The sequence below is a fragment of the Drosophila suzukii genome, chromosome 2R (assembly GCF_043229965.1).
Source record: "Drosophila suzukii chromosome 2R, CBGP_Dsuzu_IsoJpt1.0, whole genome shotgun sequence".
Taxonomy (NCBI): Eukaryota; Metazoa; Arthropoda; class Insecta; order Diptera; family Drosophilidae; genus Drosophila; species Drosophila suzukii.
The window spans coordinates 16856858-16874385 of NC_092081.1; the positions used below are offsets into that span (position 1 = coordinate 16856858).

The 17528-nt window shown below is 41.9% G+C and overlaps 2 protein-coding genes across 3 annotated transcripts; one reads left to right on the plus strand and one right to left on the minus strand.

Annotated features, from left to right (window-relative positions):
• Positions 1–2843: 2843 nt before the first annotated feature.
• On the minus strand, positions 2844–6612 carry LOC108017823 (solute carrier family 2, facilitated glucose transporter member 8). 2 transcript variants are annotated; one of them, XM_017084975.4, is made up of 4 exons: positions 6400–6612; positions 4961–5457; positions 4281–4589; positions 2844–3774 (listed from the first exon to the last, which is right to left on the minus strand). In XM_017084975.4, the coding sequence occupies exons 2-4, from the start codon at positions 5421–5423 to the stop codon at positions 2978–2980; spliced, it is 1569 nt and encodes a 522-aa protein (XP_016940464.3). In that variant the 5' UTR covers positions 5424–5457; positions 6400–6612; the 3' UTR covers positions 2844–2977. The 2 variants fall into 2 exon arrangements, with proteins under 2 accessions (XP_016940464.3, XP_016940462.3); XM_017084973.4 differs by having other exon boundaries at positions 4961–5460.
• Positions 6613–9985: 3373 nt separating this feature from the next.
• On the plus strand, positions 9986–15577 carry tun (N-terminal glutamine amidase tungus). The gene is made up of 5 exons (XM_017085732.4): positions 9986–11022; positions 14130–14283; positions 14622–14770; positions 14833–14957; positions 15021–15577. Exons 1-5 carry the CDS (start codon positions 10964–10966, stop codon positions 15149–15151), a joined length of 618 nt encoding a protein of 205 aa, XP_016941221.1. The 5' UTR covers positions 9986–10963; the 3' UTR covers positions 15152–15577.
• Positions 15578–17528: the final 1951 nt, after the last annotated feature.

Consider the following 17528-nt stretch of genomic DNA (forward strand, 5'->3'; position numbering starts at 1 on the left):
CCACCCAGGACCCTAAAAGAGGACTCAACGTAACTCAAGTCCCGGGCCAACCATAAATTACCCGTTTAATGGACTCCGATGCATTGTCACTGCGAACAAAGCGCTACAAAGCGGTTATAGTCATAGTTTTTGGGACACAGACTGTGCCTGAGTGGTTGTGGTGATGATTTTCTAATTTATTGCCTTATAAACATAATCAAATTCGAATCAAAACAAAACAAAGCCGCCACCCCGAACACGCGTCGTGCTGAGTTTGTGAGGATAATGATGACAGATCCGAAGAGCGAGCAATGGGATGATCGTCAAGGATTCTAAGGATGAGGATGATCATCCCACCCCGATGCGGTTTACACATCGCTGAATAGCCCTAGTTACCCCTCCCCTACTTGAAGTCCCGGAAAACCGCACAGATTGCTGTTGTTTGGAGTTACGCATATGTCGCTGCGGTTGGAAATAGGTATTTCTCCACCGATTGTCCAATTCCTTGTTGGCACAGCAATCGTTATGTGCCATTTAACTGTCTTTTTCGGGCTGTTGACATTTCTATCCGCCGTTTTCATTTGGTAATTGATGCGTCCAAGTGCGAAATTCACGGCAGGTGTTGCTGGGATTACACACAACCAGGGGGAATCCGGGAAGGTTTGGTTCGGGCTCGGAAGGTTGGGCAGCCGCGCATTGCCAGCGGAAACTTTAATGTTCGCACATTTGCGGCTCATCAATTTTCGGCATTATCCCGTCCAGCATCAGTTCATTCAACCGTCTTCTTTTTGGTCCATGTTAGCGCCGTCTTGTTGACTTAATCGCCCCAAAACAATTTGTCCGTTTTTCGGCTGCTCCGCTTCTGACATGGCCTAAACGCTTGTCGCCTAATGACGGGGCAGCTCCAACCGGCGTCGGATGCACTTCGAGCTGGTCCTGGCCAGGAGGTGGGATGGTGGCGGAGAAGGAGCAACCTTCCTGCAACATGGTGCCCGCTGCCCACCGCATTATTAAGCCATAAAATTGAAAACTTATTATAATTACATAAACGTACGCCTCGACGCCTCAAGCAGCTAACCACGTGATGCACTGAGAAAAAGCGTAGTAACAATGTATTTACATTTCTAACAATAGTTTTAGAAATATTATTAAAACAGCAGTAGATACTGCTTTGTGTTCTTAGGAGGGGTTATATATTATATCCAAAGAAAATCCTTTGAAAGGTCATTTTTCAAAATTGGCTTCTAATTATATAGCCTGGTGTTGATTTAGTGTAATGTTTTTTGTATATTTACATACATATATATTTTAAACAAACAAAAATATTTAAATAAATGATTCGAATGAGATTAATTTCTTAGTAAACTTTTAATGACCATTTTTTGCATTAGAATTATTTCATGATATATAATTTTAGTAATGGGCTTATTTTATTTTAGTGAAGCCATATCTATTATCCCTATTTCGGCATGAATTTAATGTTTTTTCTTTAAGTGTTGAAATGATAATCGGTTGAAGGAAGAGGACAGGAACTGGAAGTCTGGCCAGAATGCGCTTTTAACGCGCTCTTCGCAGGGATCTTGAATTTCGAGGCACACGCATCTTGGAGAATCTGCCGAAACTCCTGCTCGTTAACGACCAAAGCAGAACAGATTTTTCCTTCATTTTTCAGGTGCCCCCGGCATAACGTGGGGCAGACTTTTCGAACCGAGTATGGAGTACGCTGTCCATCATCGACATCACCATTACCATTAACATTACCATAAAGCAGAGCGGCACTGCACTTAATTGTTGGCAATTGCATCTGCTACGCTTCCATAAAATACTACTCACTAATTTATGAAATTGAAAGAAACATTTTCGACCACACACGCCGACAGAAACTGATTTAAACCTGGAATTTAAAAAATAATTTGACAGCTATTTTATTTACCAACATCCACTACGGATTGACAAAGAAAAAAATATCTGTACTGCACATATACAATTTATTGAAGTTGAATAAAAGTTGTGTACAATGATTTTGAAACCTATGTAACTGCATTAAAAAAATATGGACATTTTGGCAGAAAGAGTTATACAATTTCAAAAGAAAACACTTGTCTTCTGAAATACTTACGTAATACCTTTCCTAACCTACAGATAATGATTTAAAAATTCAATTCGTTTTGTATCGGACGCGCCTACAGAAGTTTTGCATAATCGCTAAGTTTTAATATGGAAATCGGAATCAGGCCTTCAGCTACGCTCTATATTTTTATCTCATTCGCACAAAACTTATAGATTTCCATTCTCGTTCTCTTCGATCGTAAAACGAATGACGTTGGCCACGAACTTGACTTTCAAAGAGATTAGTTCGAGAGCAACGTTCTGATTGAGTTCCATGAATGATTGGTAGAATAGAGCGGGATATTATAGGTGTTTGTGCCTCTAATTTATATCACTGTCTAGAAGACAGCTGCGTGAGAATATCAGAGAGCCCAAGAAGGTGAGTAAGAATGTGTTTCTGAGCAGGTAGACACTTACCAGTCTCTTATCAGCTAGGGGCCCAACTCTAGGTTGACTAAATCTACTTGATTCCACATGGTTTGCACAAAGTAAACCACTTATTTTCGAGGAATTTCCATTCAATATATAAACTTAATAGTCACAATGTCTTTAATCTAGTTAGATTAGACATTAGTTATGTACCTAATTCTATAGATGTAAAACACAGGTATTTTAACTTTATGGTCACCAAGTCTTACATAGATATATTGACATATAGATTGGCAAGTGCTAGAATCAACTTATATTTACGAAATGAAACACATAAATGAGGTCTTTAAGTAAAATGTTTCCAAGGGGACATCCTAATCATTGAATCAGTTGTTTCAAACTGTCTTTTATTTTTGTCGTGTTGCTTTTGTTTATTGTCTATCACAGTACTAAGCACTTGAAGGGATCTACTTGAGTTAATATACCTCTCTCTTACTGAGCCCATTTCGTTGCAATAACTTTATTCCTCCGGTTTTCGGACAAAAACCTCCTTCATTTCAACATCAGCCTGGTTTTGAGATTTACGACTGCGACCCGAGCGGAACTGCTCCTCGATTTCCAAAAGGGTGCGACGACGGGTCTCCGGGAGAGCCCAATAAATAAAGATGAGGGCCATCACGGACATGACCCCGAAGAAGATGAAGCAGTTTGACATTCCAATGGATTTCTTGAGATCGGGATAGGTCTTCAGGACCACAAATGAGATGAACATGCCCACGGCCACCGTGAGTCCTGAAGCTGGACCCCGAACCCTTTGCGGGAATAGCTCTGAGATCATGAAGAAGGGCAGGGTGTAGAGACCCAAAGTACTCAGCACGATGAAGCCCACAATGGCCCCCACTGGGAGATATGGGACTCCCTTCAGGAACTCAATCTGACTGTGTCCCGCCAGAAGGAACATGCAGACGGACATGCCCAAGGTGGATATAATGCCCGCCCTCCGACGACCCCAGAGCTCCAGGATGTATCCCATCGGACAGGTGGTGACCAGGCGGGCCAATCCAATGAGCACGGCACACATGAAGGGATCGATCTCAATGCCCGCCTCCGAGGATATCTGAACGGCGAAGACGATGACCACAAAGATGCCTGTTAGCTGCTGGAATGCAAACAAACTCATCAGGATGATCAGTGGCTTGTGGACCTCCGGTTCTCTCAGACTCCGCCAAAAGGACTTCTTCACCTCGGCGTCCCGCTGCTGCAGGGATTTCTGTAGGATCTGAAACTCTTCAAGCACTTGGGGGTGGGTGATTTCATCTGTGGGAAAGAAAATAAAACAATTTCAAAAAATGTACTACAGAGTAATGGAGAAAGACAAAATCTAAAAATAATATTTTAGGACACTTAGGGGTTGACTATTGGTACCAAAAAAGCAATAGTGCGTATTATCAAATTCTTTCTGACTTTCGTTTTTCTTAGATTTCTATGGCAAACCAGTGGTTTTCAGTGGGCTATTTTATAGGAAAATATATAGACACAGGCAATCTAAGATTTTGGCTAAAAGTGAAACGTGAGCGTTGCGGGGGGAGCTAAAAGTACTCAAGCGCCTTTAATTTTCCCAAAAAATTCATCAAGATAAGCCTGTGGTTCAACAAATAGGTTATCATAATTTGATTGCTCGACTTGATACAAGGCCCCACTTGACTTTGATTTGTTTGCAGTTCTAAGCAAATTATACGTCTGACGAAGGGAAATCATGTAGATCAAGATATAAGACACACATTTTTACCCCCACTGAAAGTCAAAGTCGGAGGGAAACCAACCTGATTTGCTGAAGCCTCGGAAGTAGTTGAGTGATCGCTTGGCCTCCGTCACCCGCTTTTTGGCCAGAAGCCAGCAATGGCTTTCCGGGAGTGGCAGCACGCAGAGCAGGGCCACCAGTTGGTAGCCACAGCAGATCAGGGCGATCAGCCGGAAGTCATCACGAATGCAGTACCCAATCCCGTAGAGAATCGTTATGCCACCAGCCACCGAAATGGAGGTGCCCAGGATCAGACTGCCCCTTGTCTTGGGCACACTGATCTCGGCCGCATAGACTCCTGGAGGGGCACTAGCTAGTCCCATGCCAACACCTAGAATAAAGGAAATATTAGCATATATAAATAACAAATATCCTAAGCTAAGAAAGAACATCGTTCTCAAAACATTATCTTGATGTTAAAAGAAAGCCAAGATCGATTCAATCTCAGTCTCAAAATCGAGATGAAGGGTTCTCGGGTTGTGTTTTTACCCCTGTTTTAAAATCGCTTTATCTTGAAAAAACCTCAAGAGCACTCTTTACTTAATATCAAGAACGTTTTTCCTCGAATAAGTGGGAAAGATTCAAGAATGTTCTTTCTCAATTTTCTTTGAACTATCCTAAATTCTGACGCTGTCATTACATTTAATAACTTTAACACCACATCTTGTACCAAGACACATCAATAAGGATTTCCAGACTTACCCAGCATAAATCGCGAGACAATAAGTTGCCAGAAGAAGGCTTCCGAGTCGTTTTGACTAGGAGTGGCCAGCAAAATCCAGGCAACGATGGTAAGCACATTAAGCACGATTAGGGACCTCTTTCGTCCGATCTTGTCCAGCAAAAAGCCGGAAAGCAGGCCTCCCAGCGGAGCCGACAGAGCGTTGACCGAGGCGAACCAGGAGGCCTGCGAATCATTGAGATGGACAGGCTGTGTTATGTCCTTCAGCTGGTGAAGAGTGGCGGTGGGTATGGCCAGGGTCATTCCCGTCGAGAAGACACCTATATTGGCCAGGATAACGGCGACCACCTGGCGGCGCACAGCCCTGGTCTGTTCACCCGGCGGAGGAGTCTTCAGCGGTCGATCCAATCCCGAAACGATTCTGGCCTGCTTTCCATTGCCTTCTTTTCCATTCTGCTGAAGATCTTCTCGATGCTCATCCATTTTGTTGGTTGCCGGGCGGGTTTTTCAGCTATTGCTGCTGAAAGGTAAAAGAACATTTAAGCGCGTATGATTTTGATGTTTGTACTCCATACACACTTCCTGCTAAGATAACTAACATTACCTTAAAAAAGGGTAATGCAAATTTGCCTCGAATCACCATAGTTCCGAGTAAAGCAAACAAACAATTCATCATTTTAGATTACTCATTTGTTGCCTGTCTTTTGCATAAAGCTCAACGTTTATACGGCTAGTATAAAGTTTAGGGTTTGTATATTTACATGGCTCAGCTGCTTTATAGCTACACAATAGACTACGGCTAGGTTTCTCATTCGCTGTTACCAAGATAATTATAAGAATCATATTTTTACTAAGAGTACTAATTGCACAGAGTTTAAATCACCAAATGGCAGGGTACCATGACAACAAGCTGGAATTAGGCTAAACACTTTGATGTTTGGGCATATCTAGTGAATAGTTGCCCTGTCTAGACTTTTTGGGTCAAGTAGTTCCACTTTTATTACCTATTTTTATTTACTTAATATTATTAGCAATTAGTTGTCGTCCAACGAAGCACATTTATGATTAGAAAAAGGTGAGCACCATCCCGAAAACGAATAAACTTGTTTCCTAACTCAAGCATAACCGGATTACTCCCATATACTACTGTTCTACAAGGGTATTTGTAGCTTCGGTGTGGGCATATAGCCTTCCTGCTTTGTTTTCTTGTTTATTACTTTTATAATGGTGCTTCGAAGATGGCCTTGCCATCGACAGCTAGCTAATACGCGTACTAACATATAGTTGTGTAGCCGATAAGAAGTGCGGCGATTGTTGACCCTGTTCCCTGGGTGGTGTCTTATTCACTGAGGGAGTAAAAAGTGGGACTGGGCCACAGCTGATTCGGTCCAAGTGATTGCGTTGCTTTGATCAATCGATGCCAATTAAGACTCAATGAATCTGCCTCGGCAACACTTACTGTTGTGTGTTGATGTTTGAAGGGAATTTTCACCGGATCTGATGAGAACCTGCTGCCCAAAAATGCACGAGGCGGGAAAACAGGTTCTACGAAAAGATGTCGTGACTCGAGATCCAAGATGTACCACTCAAATCCCAAAAACGAAAGGCTTAAATGCGGAGCGGAGCGGAACGAACCCGTCGACGGTAGAGTGCTAGAGCCAACTGAAAGCCGCTTGCCACGTTGGACTCCCAAACTATACGGATTTCATCGGCGTTCTCTCTCTATACCTCTCTCAGAAAACAGAACCCAGGCGATAAACAGGCGGTATATGTAGTACTGGTACTGGGATAACTGCCTTATAAGAAACGTCATCCCGCCGATAGATTTGCGTTTTGTGTGTCATGATCGTTTTGATCGCTGATAATGGGTCTAATGCTGATCGGTTCGGACGAGTTAATAAATAAAGGGTTGACAATATGCCGATTAGGTTGGTATATTACCCTCAGTTACCCAGTTGATAGGGCGGAACGTTATCATGTCATTTCGAATAGGTCATCAAGGGACCTTTAAATGGGCATTCTGCTTAATAAACCACCCATAATTTCTTTTTTATGCCGATCCGGGTGGGTTAAGTCAACCTGCCATATATATAGTACAGATACAGATACTTCGGCGCTTATCAGCAACACACAGCGATTAACTCGCAATGCGTTCATCATCGCCTGGGTGTGTAGGAAGTCCACTCAAGAAGCATTTACAATGTCAAAACAGACTGCGCAGATTTATCTTATCGAATGTGCAAGGTATTTCGCCGCGCCTGCCGCAATATTTGCCGATTGTCGAGAGCTGTAAAATAGGCACAGACTAAGAGACTAATTGGCTTTGCCAAAACTGCGTGCTGTCAATTGGCCATTAGTGATTACGAGTGATTAGATAGCGCTGATTAGCGGAGGTGTTAGCGGCAAATAAGAGCTCGTAAAACCTTAGGTAAATCGAAAAACCGTTGGAGAGTTTCAAAACAGTTAACTCATGTCAGTTGTCATGAAGAACTGTAGCTGTGGGTAATTGTCAGCCAGCGCTCTTTTCTCCGAGCAATAGGCAGCACTGTCAAAATGCTGTTCATTTAGTGTTGCCCAGCTGCTCTTTAAGTGCTGCCCATTTTGGTGGTTGCTTATTTGATTCTGGTAAGACAAAAAGCTTATTGGAATATTAAGCTTTTTATGCTTTTTTATGGTAACTACTTTTGTGAAGAAAATGTGATTAAGTTCTATTATTGCTCAACAATACCTATTTTCTTATAATGGTTTTGGGTAGGCTGGCATATTTTCCTGTTTATGGAGAACAAAATGTTGTATTTCATATCTAAATTAAATGTTGCAAGAAGAAAAGCTATATTCGACTATGAGCTAATCATCCTGATTCCTTGTTACATACTTTCCAACGAATCTAAAATCCCCTTTCAAGTTCCATCTATCAAGTTCTCAAACCAGTCAGAAAATGAATGGAAGCCAGTAAAGTGCTTACTTTGGAGTATCTTAACTGATGTGATAAGTGTGCCGGATAAGTTAAGGGTTTATCGTCTGGCAAGTAATCTGTAAATCCTGATCCTGTTTCCTTACGTTCACACTAATTACCTGTCAAAAATCTGTCCAAATATTGAATACCAATTTCATTTTCTTGGCCGACCATTAAAGTCAACATCGCCTATCTTTGACAAGCCTCAAAAAGAAGAAAGAAAATTAATTTTACCACAACTGGAAATTGGTTTTCACTAAAAGTAAGCGCATTAAAACGGCAATAAACCTTAAATAACCTATTTGGGGTCTTAAATAAAGGTGTTCAGTGGTTCTCAGCAGTGGTAAGGAATGTCGAGACGGCGGATCAGAAAATCCAGTTCGCAGACGCTTTTTTGCAACCGGGAGTAGTCGATATGTCCAAAGAATAGATTCACGACTCCTCCAACGAGAAGGGCGAAAGCGCCGATGGACACGGCGAATATTAAGAGACGGTCATCTCCTACATTTTAAAACTCCTACATCGCCGGCTACGCCCATGGAGAAATATAGCCCCAACGACAAACTGTCAAATAACACACAAGTTGCACGTCACTCAGAGACGCAGGTATAATAGGGGCCCACTCAGCTGTAGGGGTCGCAATCTCCAAAAACCTCTCCATCGACAAGCCTTCATAAGCCCACCATGGATCTCAGCAACAGTGACGCCAACTTCCATTATCGACTCAAGGAACTATTTGAAGAAAGGGACCTCATCACAATGGATAAGGGTAAATTGGTCCGCCCAGATCAGAATTCTCTTGGCGTAATGCGGGAGCGCAATCCAAAAAAAACAAAAAGTCGAATCCTGATTCAGGAATGCAAGCACCATGAAGCCATCTACTCGTCCGTCAATTTTCAAAAACATTATTACTGCAGTCGTGAATGTCAGGTTCGCGCCTGGACCTTTACCACACCATGTATAGTTAACGTTTAAGACATTGTAATATCCAATTAGTTGTTCCGAGTAGTCATCAGGTATTTAAGTGCTTTATTGTGATGTGTGGTGATTGAGTTGGAATACAAAGAACTAATGCAATGATATTTAATGTTGAAGAACTCTTCAATGTCCTGTATTTGGTAAATAAATTCCGTAATTAATTTGCGTTGAGATGCACAAAAGCTTAAGACGTAGTAATTTGCATAAAGATGTGGATCCACATAGAGATGTGGATCGACCTCAGGATATTACTATGGATATTACTAATTCTTACACATATAGTGCATCTCATCGCAATTGCCCTACTCCATTTACTCAACAAATACAGGCCATTGACGGGTCATTCAAAATTAAATTTCATTGAATTACTTCTTTGTATTCAAACTTAATCACCGCTCATCCCAATAAACCAATTAAATAACTAATGATTACAACTAATTCATAGTTGATAAAGCTATAATTTGCACCACAGATCAGGTAACCTTCCCAAATGTTAATTTTTCGAAAAATCCAATTCGCTTGTAATAGTACATCTGTATTTTACGTCCGTGCTCGGAAAATAATTATATACAATAATCTTATGTACAAAAAAAACGCATTTCATATCAAAGTCACCGTTTAATATCCTTAAATTAACTTTGTTTTGACTTGTTTGTTATTTTGATAAAATATACATATATGTCTGAAATGAAATATTCAAGTACATAGTTCTTAAATTGAGAACATTCGTTCTTAAAAACCGTGTAAGTACATTTTGGTATCAATGTTTTTAATACTAGAAAGAAATACTAGTGAGAAAAGAAATGTTAAACTAAGTTTATTTAACAGCTATTTTATAAGTATACACTAGTACTACTTATATGTTGAGATAAACAATTTGAGCAATGATTCGAGCAAAGTAAAAGCAGTGGCAACTTTAAAAATGTCGTTCTATTTGTAAAAACATTTTTAACTAAGCTGAGAACGTCAGAATTTTCTCTTTTTATGGATGAAGAACGTTTCCGCATTTTTTAAATCCCGCGCGCTTCTGTTTTGGTTCAGTGGTAAACTTGAACTTGTTCACTTCTCACGGTAGCGCCAGAACTTTTCCCAGAATTCCGTTGTGCCCCAACGTGGGTCACACTGTGCGAGTTCGGGAACGCGTACACAACACGGAGCGGAGTGTGCCGAGAAAAAAAAAAGCGGAAAAGCCACCCCACCAGAGCGTGGGATAAGGGAAAAGGAAAAGCTGAGATAGAGAGGGTCCCCCAAAGCGCATTCTTCGCAATTCTTCAGGACGCCCTTTTGATTGCCCCGTACTTTATCCGGAACCGAACTGGACTTGGGGAACTTTTGTGGAGAACCCCAATTCCATGGTCTGCTGAGTGTGTTGCCCCAGGCTCTGTCACCTGGTCAGCCCGCCCCCATCCTTGTGCCGCCCCCCTCCGCCTCCTCCCCCCATAAGGAAAATCGGAAAATCAGCGGGGGATGAGCGCCTTTGTTTTCAGCCAGGTGTGCGTTCCCAAAACAACTGAAAAGGCAGCAGCAACAAGAGATACAAGCTCTCCAGCATCCTTAGCATAATTTAATTCGCAAAAATCGAAACGAAACGAAAACGAAAACGAGAAATCGGCTCCTTTGCGAGAGAGAGCCAGAGTGCATGTGTATGTGTGTGTGAGTGAGCAGAGCATCCTGGAAGCCAGAAAAACAGACAGGGAAAATAACAAAAATATAAAAACAGAGGAGCCCCTTTCAACGCACCATCGTTCCCGGGAAAGGAGGAATGCCGCTGAGGAAGCGCCAGGAGCAGCAGGATCGAGCAGGACAAGGACTAGCCAGGCAGCCAGCCTCCTCCGATGCCACCGCATAGACACAGATACAGATACGGATACGGATACACACACCACCCTGCTTTTGTCCAGGCAGCGGCGCATAATGCAGTGATTATATATCGCTCGTCTCGTGTCTCGTGCAATCTCCCAGCCCCCAGTGACAATTAGCTCCCGGCCCCCAACAACAATCCGCCCACAGCTCCTGGCCCAAGGATAACCCCACAGCAGCCGTAAAAGATACAGCCAGCACCACAGATCCGATCCCGGAACGCATCAAGATGACCACGGACTTTTTGTTCCCCAAAATAGCGGACTGCTCCTATGTGTCCTGTTACTGGTGAGTATACACTGTATGTAGTATATGCTATATGGCATATCCCCTTGGGGCAGGAACAAAAGCAACAGCTAACAGACGACAAACGATAACAACAACAAACGCCGTGGAGATGGAAAACTTTTTCATTAGGCGGCCGAAATCATTCACCCAACCTTCAGTACCTGAATATTAACACAGCTAATGGCTAAGATATATAGGATGCCTCCCAGGGGAACTCGAAGGCTGTGGAGAATACGGCTGAGCCTAATAAACTAAGCACAGTGGTCCCTCGCTATATGAGAATATTTTTCTTGCAAAGATTACATTTGCTATTCTTAGGAAATATGTTTATTTCTGGAATCTTACTCATAATAAGCTATGATATTACCAATTTCCTAATTGGATAGGTTTAGATTAGAACAAAGAAACCAGAGGATATGAAATTATTCTACCTATTTCAGAAACTTTTTACCTTTATACAGACTAGGGTTATTCTTCTCAAGGTGTTAGCCAACACAAATCATAAATACCTTTATATGATTTAACCAAAATAAAAGTTTTTGTTTTGTTTTCCTACCACCGAAGCAGACTTTTTTAGTAACTTTATTAAAATAAAAAATCTTTCAATCATAATTACTTGCTTGTGACCTTTATTGTTTAACAAATATCCAAAATATTCTTATTCTATCCAAAATATTCACTTTGAAAAACTATTCAAATTTAAATACCCCTGTTTACATTAGCGAGTGACCACTGTTTTGGGAATTAAGCAGCCCAGCTCCTCTGATGCACATGATTCCCGCTGCCTTTCACACTTCTGTGAATGATTATCTCATGCCTGGCCAGTCCCAACTGCCGAGCGTTCGTTCTTTTAATTATGTATATTTTATTTTTGTGCGTTATCTCTTTTGGCAACAACATTCGCCACTCAGCGGAGACATGTCCTTCGTCCTGTGCCGCCTCCTCTCGGATGATTTTCATTATTGTGTCGCCTCCGATGGGCCCCGCTTTGCATTCAAATTCGCTCATTACTCACTCACTCCTGCGAGTCCTGCGAGTCCTACGAGTCCTGTGAGTCCCGTGCGTCTCCGCATCCTTTCGCCGCCTCCCGAATTTGAAGCCCGCTTCTGAGAATCCTGATGCGGCGCCGTTTGGCGCTGCGCAGCTCCAGAAATTAGGTCAAACGGTCATGTCTGCCAACAAGAAAAGCGTGCCACTGTGCTGGTGTTGTGTCCGTGTGACTGTGGGGTAGGACGAGCCGAAGGATGGGGCATGGGGATGGGGATGGGGATGGTGATGGGGATGGTGATGTGGATGGGTTCGGGGTTCGTTTTTATGGCCACATGCGAGAGGCGCGTTTCGACTATAAAACAAACGACCGACCGAACAACAAAAACATTCGAAAAGCAAAGCAAAAATTAAACAAAACACATAGTATATGTACTATACTATATGGTATGGTACCATATTCTTACCATATACGTACTATATAGCATATCCCTGTGTGTTTGGAGCACAATATTTAAAATGCTAATTGCAAAAATGGCGGCGACGGGGACTAAGTAATGGCAACTTGGCAGGCGGTCCCCCGATGAATTGGCGGCGGGAACTTGTTTATCCTGCCGCGTGATATGAGTTTTATGTCCTGCCACCCACACACACACACAGAAATGTACAAAAAAGCGGCAACAAATATAAAGTATGAGGCGCAGAACATAAAAAAGTTTTTACACACGCACACCCATTTACATGGCCAGATAAAATGTCGTCGCGTTCTCTGACCTCATACCACCCATCAGCACCCATCACCCAACCACCCACCACCCCTCTCCTCCCCATTCTCCCGCAGGACATGTTCATTGATTAATTCGCAACTGCTCGCGCACTCACATTTGCACTCAGATTCATCTCTCATTCCAGGAAAACTCTGGAAAACCCTCCGCTCTCGCTTGCCTCGTTTTCCTCGGCATACACACCACAGCAGCGCCATCTGTGGGTCGCGTTTGGCAGCGGCTGGCAGTTTTAGACACTGCCTGCTGGCATTTTGGCCGCTGCACTCAGCAAAAGATTTTATATTATTCAAAAATATATACAATTTTAATTCAAATTCAATTTTACAATAAACGAGTAAAGAACTTCTATTAAACGCCATTTCTCGTTCGCATGTTACGCTAAAAAGACTGCCACACTTTTACTTTTCCATAAAGATATGCAACCAATTCAAGGTAGAATACTTTTCTCTTAATGGAATGGTCATATTTCGCCAGCTGCTTAATCAGCAAAATGAATTTGAATAAAAGTGAATATGTTCCCAAATACCTGAGGACCTTAAGATCAAAACGCTGACTAATGATATTATTTTCAAATTTTCTTAAACAAGTATTTAAATATTTAAAATTATTTTTAAAGAAATTAAAATTCAATGGTAATAAACTTATGAGTAAGCTGCAAATACACCTAAAATCATATAGAACTTTCTTGCTGTGCTGTTTCGGAGAAGCCACTTAAATGGGGTCTTGGGTTGAACCACCCTGAGAAACCCCCACAGAAACCCTCCCTTTCCGCCTGCCTGGAGCAATCTCTGCCTGGCGGCATTAATAACGCCAGCTCACGATATCGCCGCGAGCCACTTTCAGTCGCGACTTTTGACCGCGCCACTTGAGTGGGCCGTGAACCCCTCTTTCGGCCACCTCCTTTCATATGCCACCCCATCCACCAGCCCCTCGAGTCCTTGTTATACCTGTTACTGTTGATATGGCTGCCTTTGTTGGGCCACCTAGTTTAATGCCCCACTCACATGCACCTGAGACCGCCCACTCCAGCCCTCCGCCAGCAGGCGAGCAACAATGTGTGGCAGCAAAATTGATTGGAGTTCATTCGAAAGAGCCATAAACACTAAACTGGCAAGAGGTATGGGCCAAAAAGTCAGCCGCGTGCCAGGCAAAATCGATTATTATAATGCCAAAGAGGCGGCCTGTTGCTGATAAAGGTTGGAATGAGTTCAGCCACTTGACATTTCGTGCAGGGATTAGCCCCGGACTGGGACTCGGACTGTGACTGGGACTTAATCTTAATCTAGCCTTTAAGCAGTACATCTATAGATTGCTAATCCCCCGTTTTACACCCAGCGAGGAGAACGTGTGGAAGCTCTGCGAGCAGGTGAAGCGGACGAGGCCAGAGGAGCTGTCCAAGTGCTACGCCGTCTTCGTCTCCAACGAGGGTCGCACCGTGCCACTTTGGCGCCAGAAGGCCGGACGAGGCGATGATCAAGTTGTGATATGGGTAAGTTGATGAACCAACAAATTTAAAAAATCAAATTGCTGATCACATTTCATAAAATGAAACTATCAAATAACCATAAAAGTTGTTAACGATGAAGCAGCTGCACATAACTTATGTTTAGAATATACAATGATGTTTAGACTGCAGCTGTATCGTTTAGAACCAGCGTTAATAACATTAGAGTACTTATAAAATATGATCCATTACCTCTATATTTTCTTAAAATATTTAAAGAATTAAAAAGCGGTTTTATTGATTTATTAACTTATTAAATATTTTGCTGCTTTCACATAATACATCTTTATATACTTATTATAACGATAACCTTTTACCTTCAGGACTACCACGTCTTCTTCATGCACAATCCCTCGCTGAACCGCTGTTTGGTGTTCGATCTGGACACCACGCTGCCCTTTCCCACATATTTCCACAAGTACGTGACGGAGACGTTCCGCTCCGATCTGGCCCTGCGACCGGAGCACCACAGGTGAGTCTCCTATTAGATCCCTGAAAAGAGTTGAATACTAAGCTTCACCTTATTCCCAACAGATTCTTCAGAGTCATACCCGCAGACACATATCTCATTGAGTTCTCGTCGGACCGGCGTCACATGCGTCGACCGGATGGCAGTTGGATCAAGCCGCCGCCCTCGTATCCACCCATTCTCTCCAACAGTAGGTTGAAGGATTTAAGATCTTAAGACCCCTGACTTATATGCCTTTTTGCACTCCCCACAGCAAACATGCACTGTCTGGGCGACTTCATCTGCATGAGCGCAGGCAAGGGTCCTGGAGCGGTCTACAGCCTCTCGGAATTCGTGCAGAACTTCTACAAGTCGCCCCACGTGATGGCCCAGAACAACAAGTAGAGGAAGGATCTGGGTTAGGGGATCTTGGGCCCCGGAACATCCGACATCCTACAGCTCACATCCCACAGATGCAGAACGCATCCAGCAACGCAACCACATCCAAATGCAAATACAAATCCGTATCGAAATCGTTTTGTCGTTGTCGTTACCAGACAGTTAATTACCAATTGCATACATATACATACATACATATACACGCGAACATATAAATATATTTATGATAATGTATTTTTGTATTCAGGTTAACAGAAATCAAATGCAGAAGATGGTTAAAAAAAGCGCTGACGCCATGCAGCGTTCATTTGCATTGAACTTCTAAATTCTAAAGAAATTATAAATCTAATTATACATTTTTTTATTGTACGTATTGTATTGTATTCGATAAAAGCAACCACACATATATGATATATGATAGCCGAGGGCAGAGATGAGATTTTTATTCGTTACTCTCCTCCAAGTACTTTTTGTAACTCTAAACCTAAACGAAATGGAAAAGCACCAATTACGAGTAAACAAGGAGGGCGGTGGATATCTGATCTGTGATCGGATATGCGTCGCACCGATATACATATGGATATGGATCTAACTACCACTTTGCATACTACGCTACGCTCTCGATTCTGTAATTCAATTTTTGGCTAGGCTCAAAGCTAACCCACACCTAACTCTAACTTACACTCTACTCTAAACTAACGTTAACCTCGACTCTAAGCGAAATCAAATTCCAATTCGATGCGGAATAATTGCATTAATGCTTGTTAACTTGTTTTACCGTATTTACGTATTTACACTTATTACGTACTCGTACCGCAATTATAATTGTAATTCGAATATTATCTACTTTGTATACAAAGGAAACCAAATCGAAGCTAAAGCTAATCGAATCGAATCGATGATAATACTGATAAAATGTATTGTATGTTTGTATCTAGCTAGTTTTTGTACGGTTTGTATGCCCGAGGATCCTCAGTCGAATCCGCATTAGTAGCCTCCCCCTCCCGATCCGAAAATCCAAATCCGATCCCCGCTTAGCGTTGATTTCGATATATTTATCGTATCGTTTTCCCGTTCGATTGATGACTTGTGACGCGCAAAGACTGATTCATTATACGCTCTACGGTAGCTGCAGCCCCCAATCCCCGAACCCACTTTCTATCCTATCCTGTTTATCTATCCCAACCCTAGAGTGTCTTTCTAGACTTCTTTCGATTATTTGTTGTCTGGCTTCCAACCTTTACTCTCGGATTAGTTAACAAAACTCGCATTTATTTTTGATTCACTGGTTTACATTGATTTTGGATATGTATAGAGAGGTTTTTACTCGATTTGTACTTGTACTGGAAAATACCATATAGACATATGAATAAAAAGAACATAAACGAGAATGTATAAAAATAAATGCTGTGCAAAAGTCTCAAAGTTAAACCTAAACTCTTAATTATACAACTCTAGCAAACAACCAAAAACACGAAACGTTTCTCAATGTTCTCACAGTATCTGCGATTAGATAGATACCTATACATATATTTATACGATTACCTTTGAGTTGTGTTTATCGATGGCTACTATCGTCGATCGCCAATTGTTTATCGCTGAATCAAACACCAGGCAAGCGATTGCAATGAAGTGTGTAAAAATCAATTATAAATAGACACTCACATAGATAGAGCATACTTATCGTGTAACTTAGCATATGCGCCACTCTTTTTCTCTTCCAATTTTCTACTACCACCCGATAACATGGCATATTAACAATATAGGGCATCTGTTGCAAATACATAGATATTTATCGTGCAGATATATATATATATATATACCTAGCTGTAAGCTAAGCATTAAGTTTTGGCGCCAGCGCGAGAACTGTGCGTCTTTTTACTCTTTTTTACATAAGTATATACATTCAACTGAAAAGAATCGCAACTGAGCAGAAACGCAAACAATAGGAACCCGCAGCTTACTTTGGTTCAGATGTATCTGTAGCAGAGGAAAGTAAACCTCCGATAGCAAAGAAGAACCATTCAGATCGGATCAGGACAGGCTAACCTCCTCCTCCATCCGGATTCCGCTTTCAACCCCGCTAGCTGCAAGTGGTTTCAATTCCATGGGTTGTCGTCTCCCAAGACCCCTCCAAACTCCCCTCCCCACGCATTAGTTGAGAACTAAGATTTACAACAGAACTCTTGCTTTATTGGCCTATGCCTTTGTTAATCTATTTATCTATCAATTATCCAACGTACCAACTATCGATTGTACTTTTGATTGTTATTGTAAAATATTTTTGCAACTCCCTAGTATTTATACGCGCATACATAAAAGGAAAAACGAAAAACATACAAACAAGTCAGACACAGCAAGAAACAAGTGAAATAACATTCAA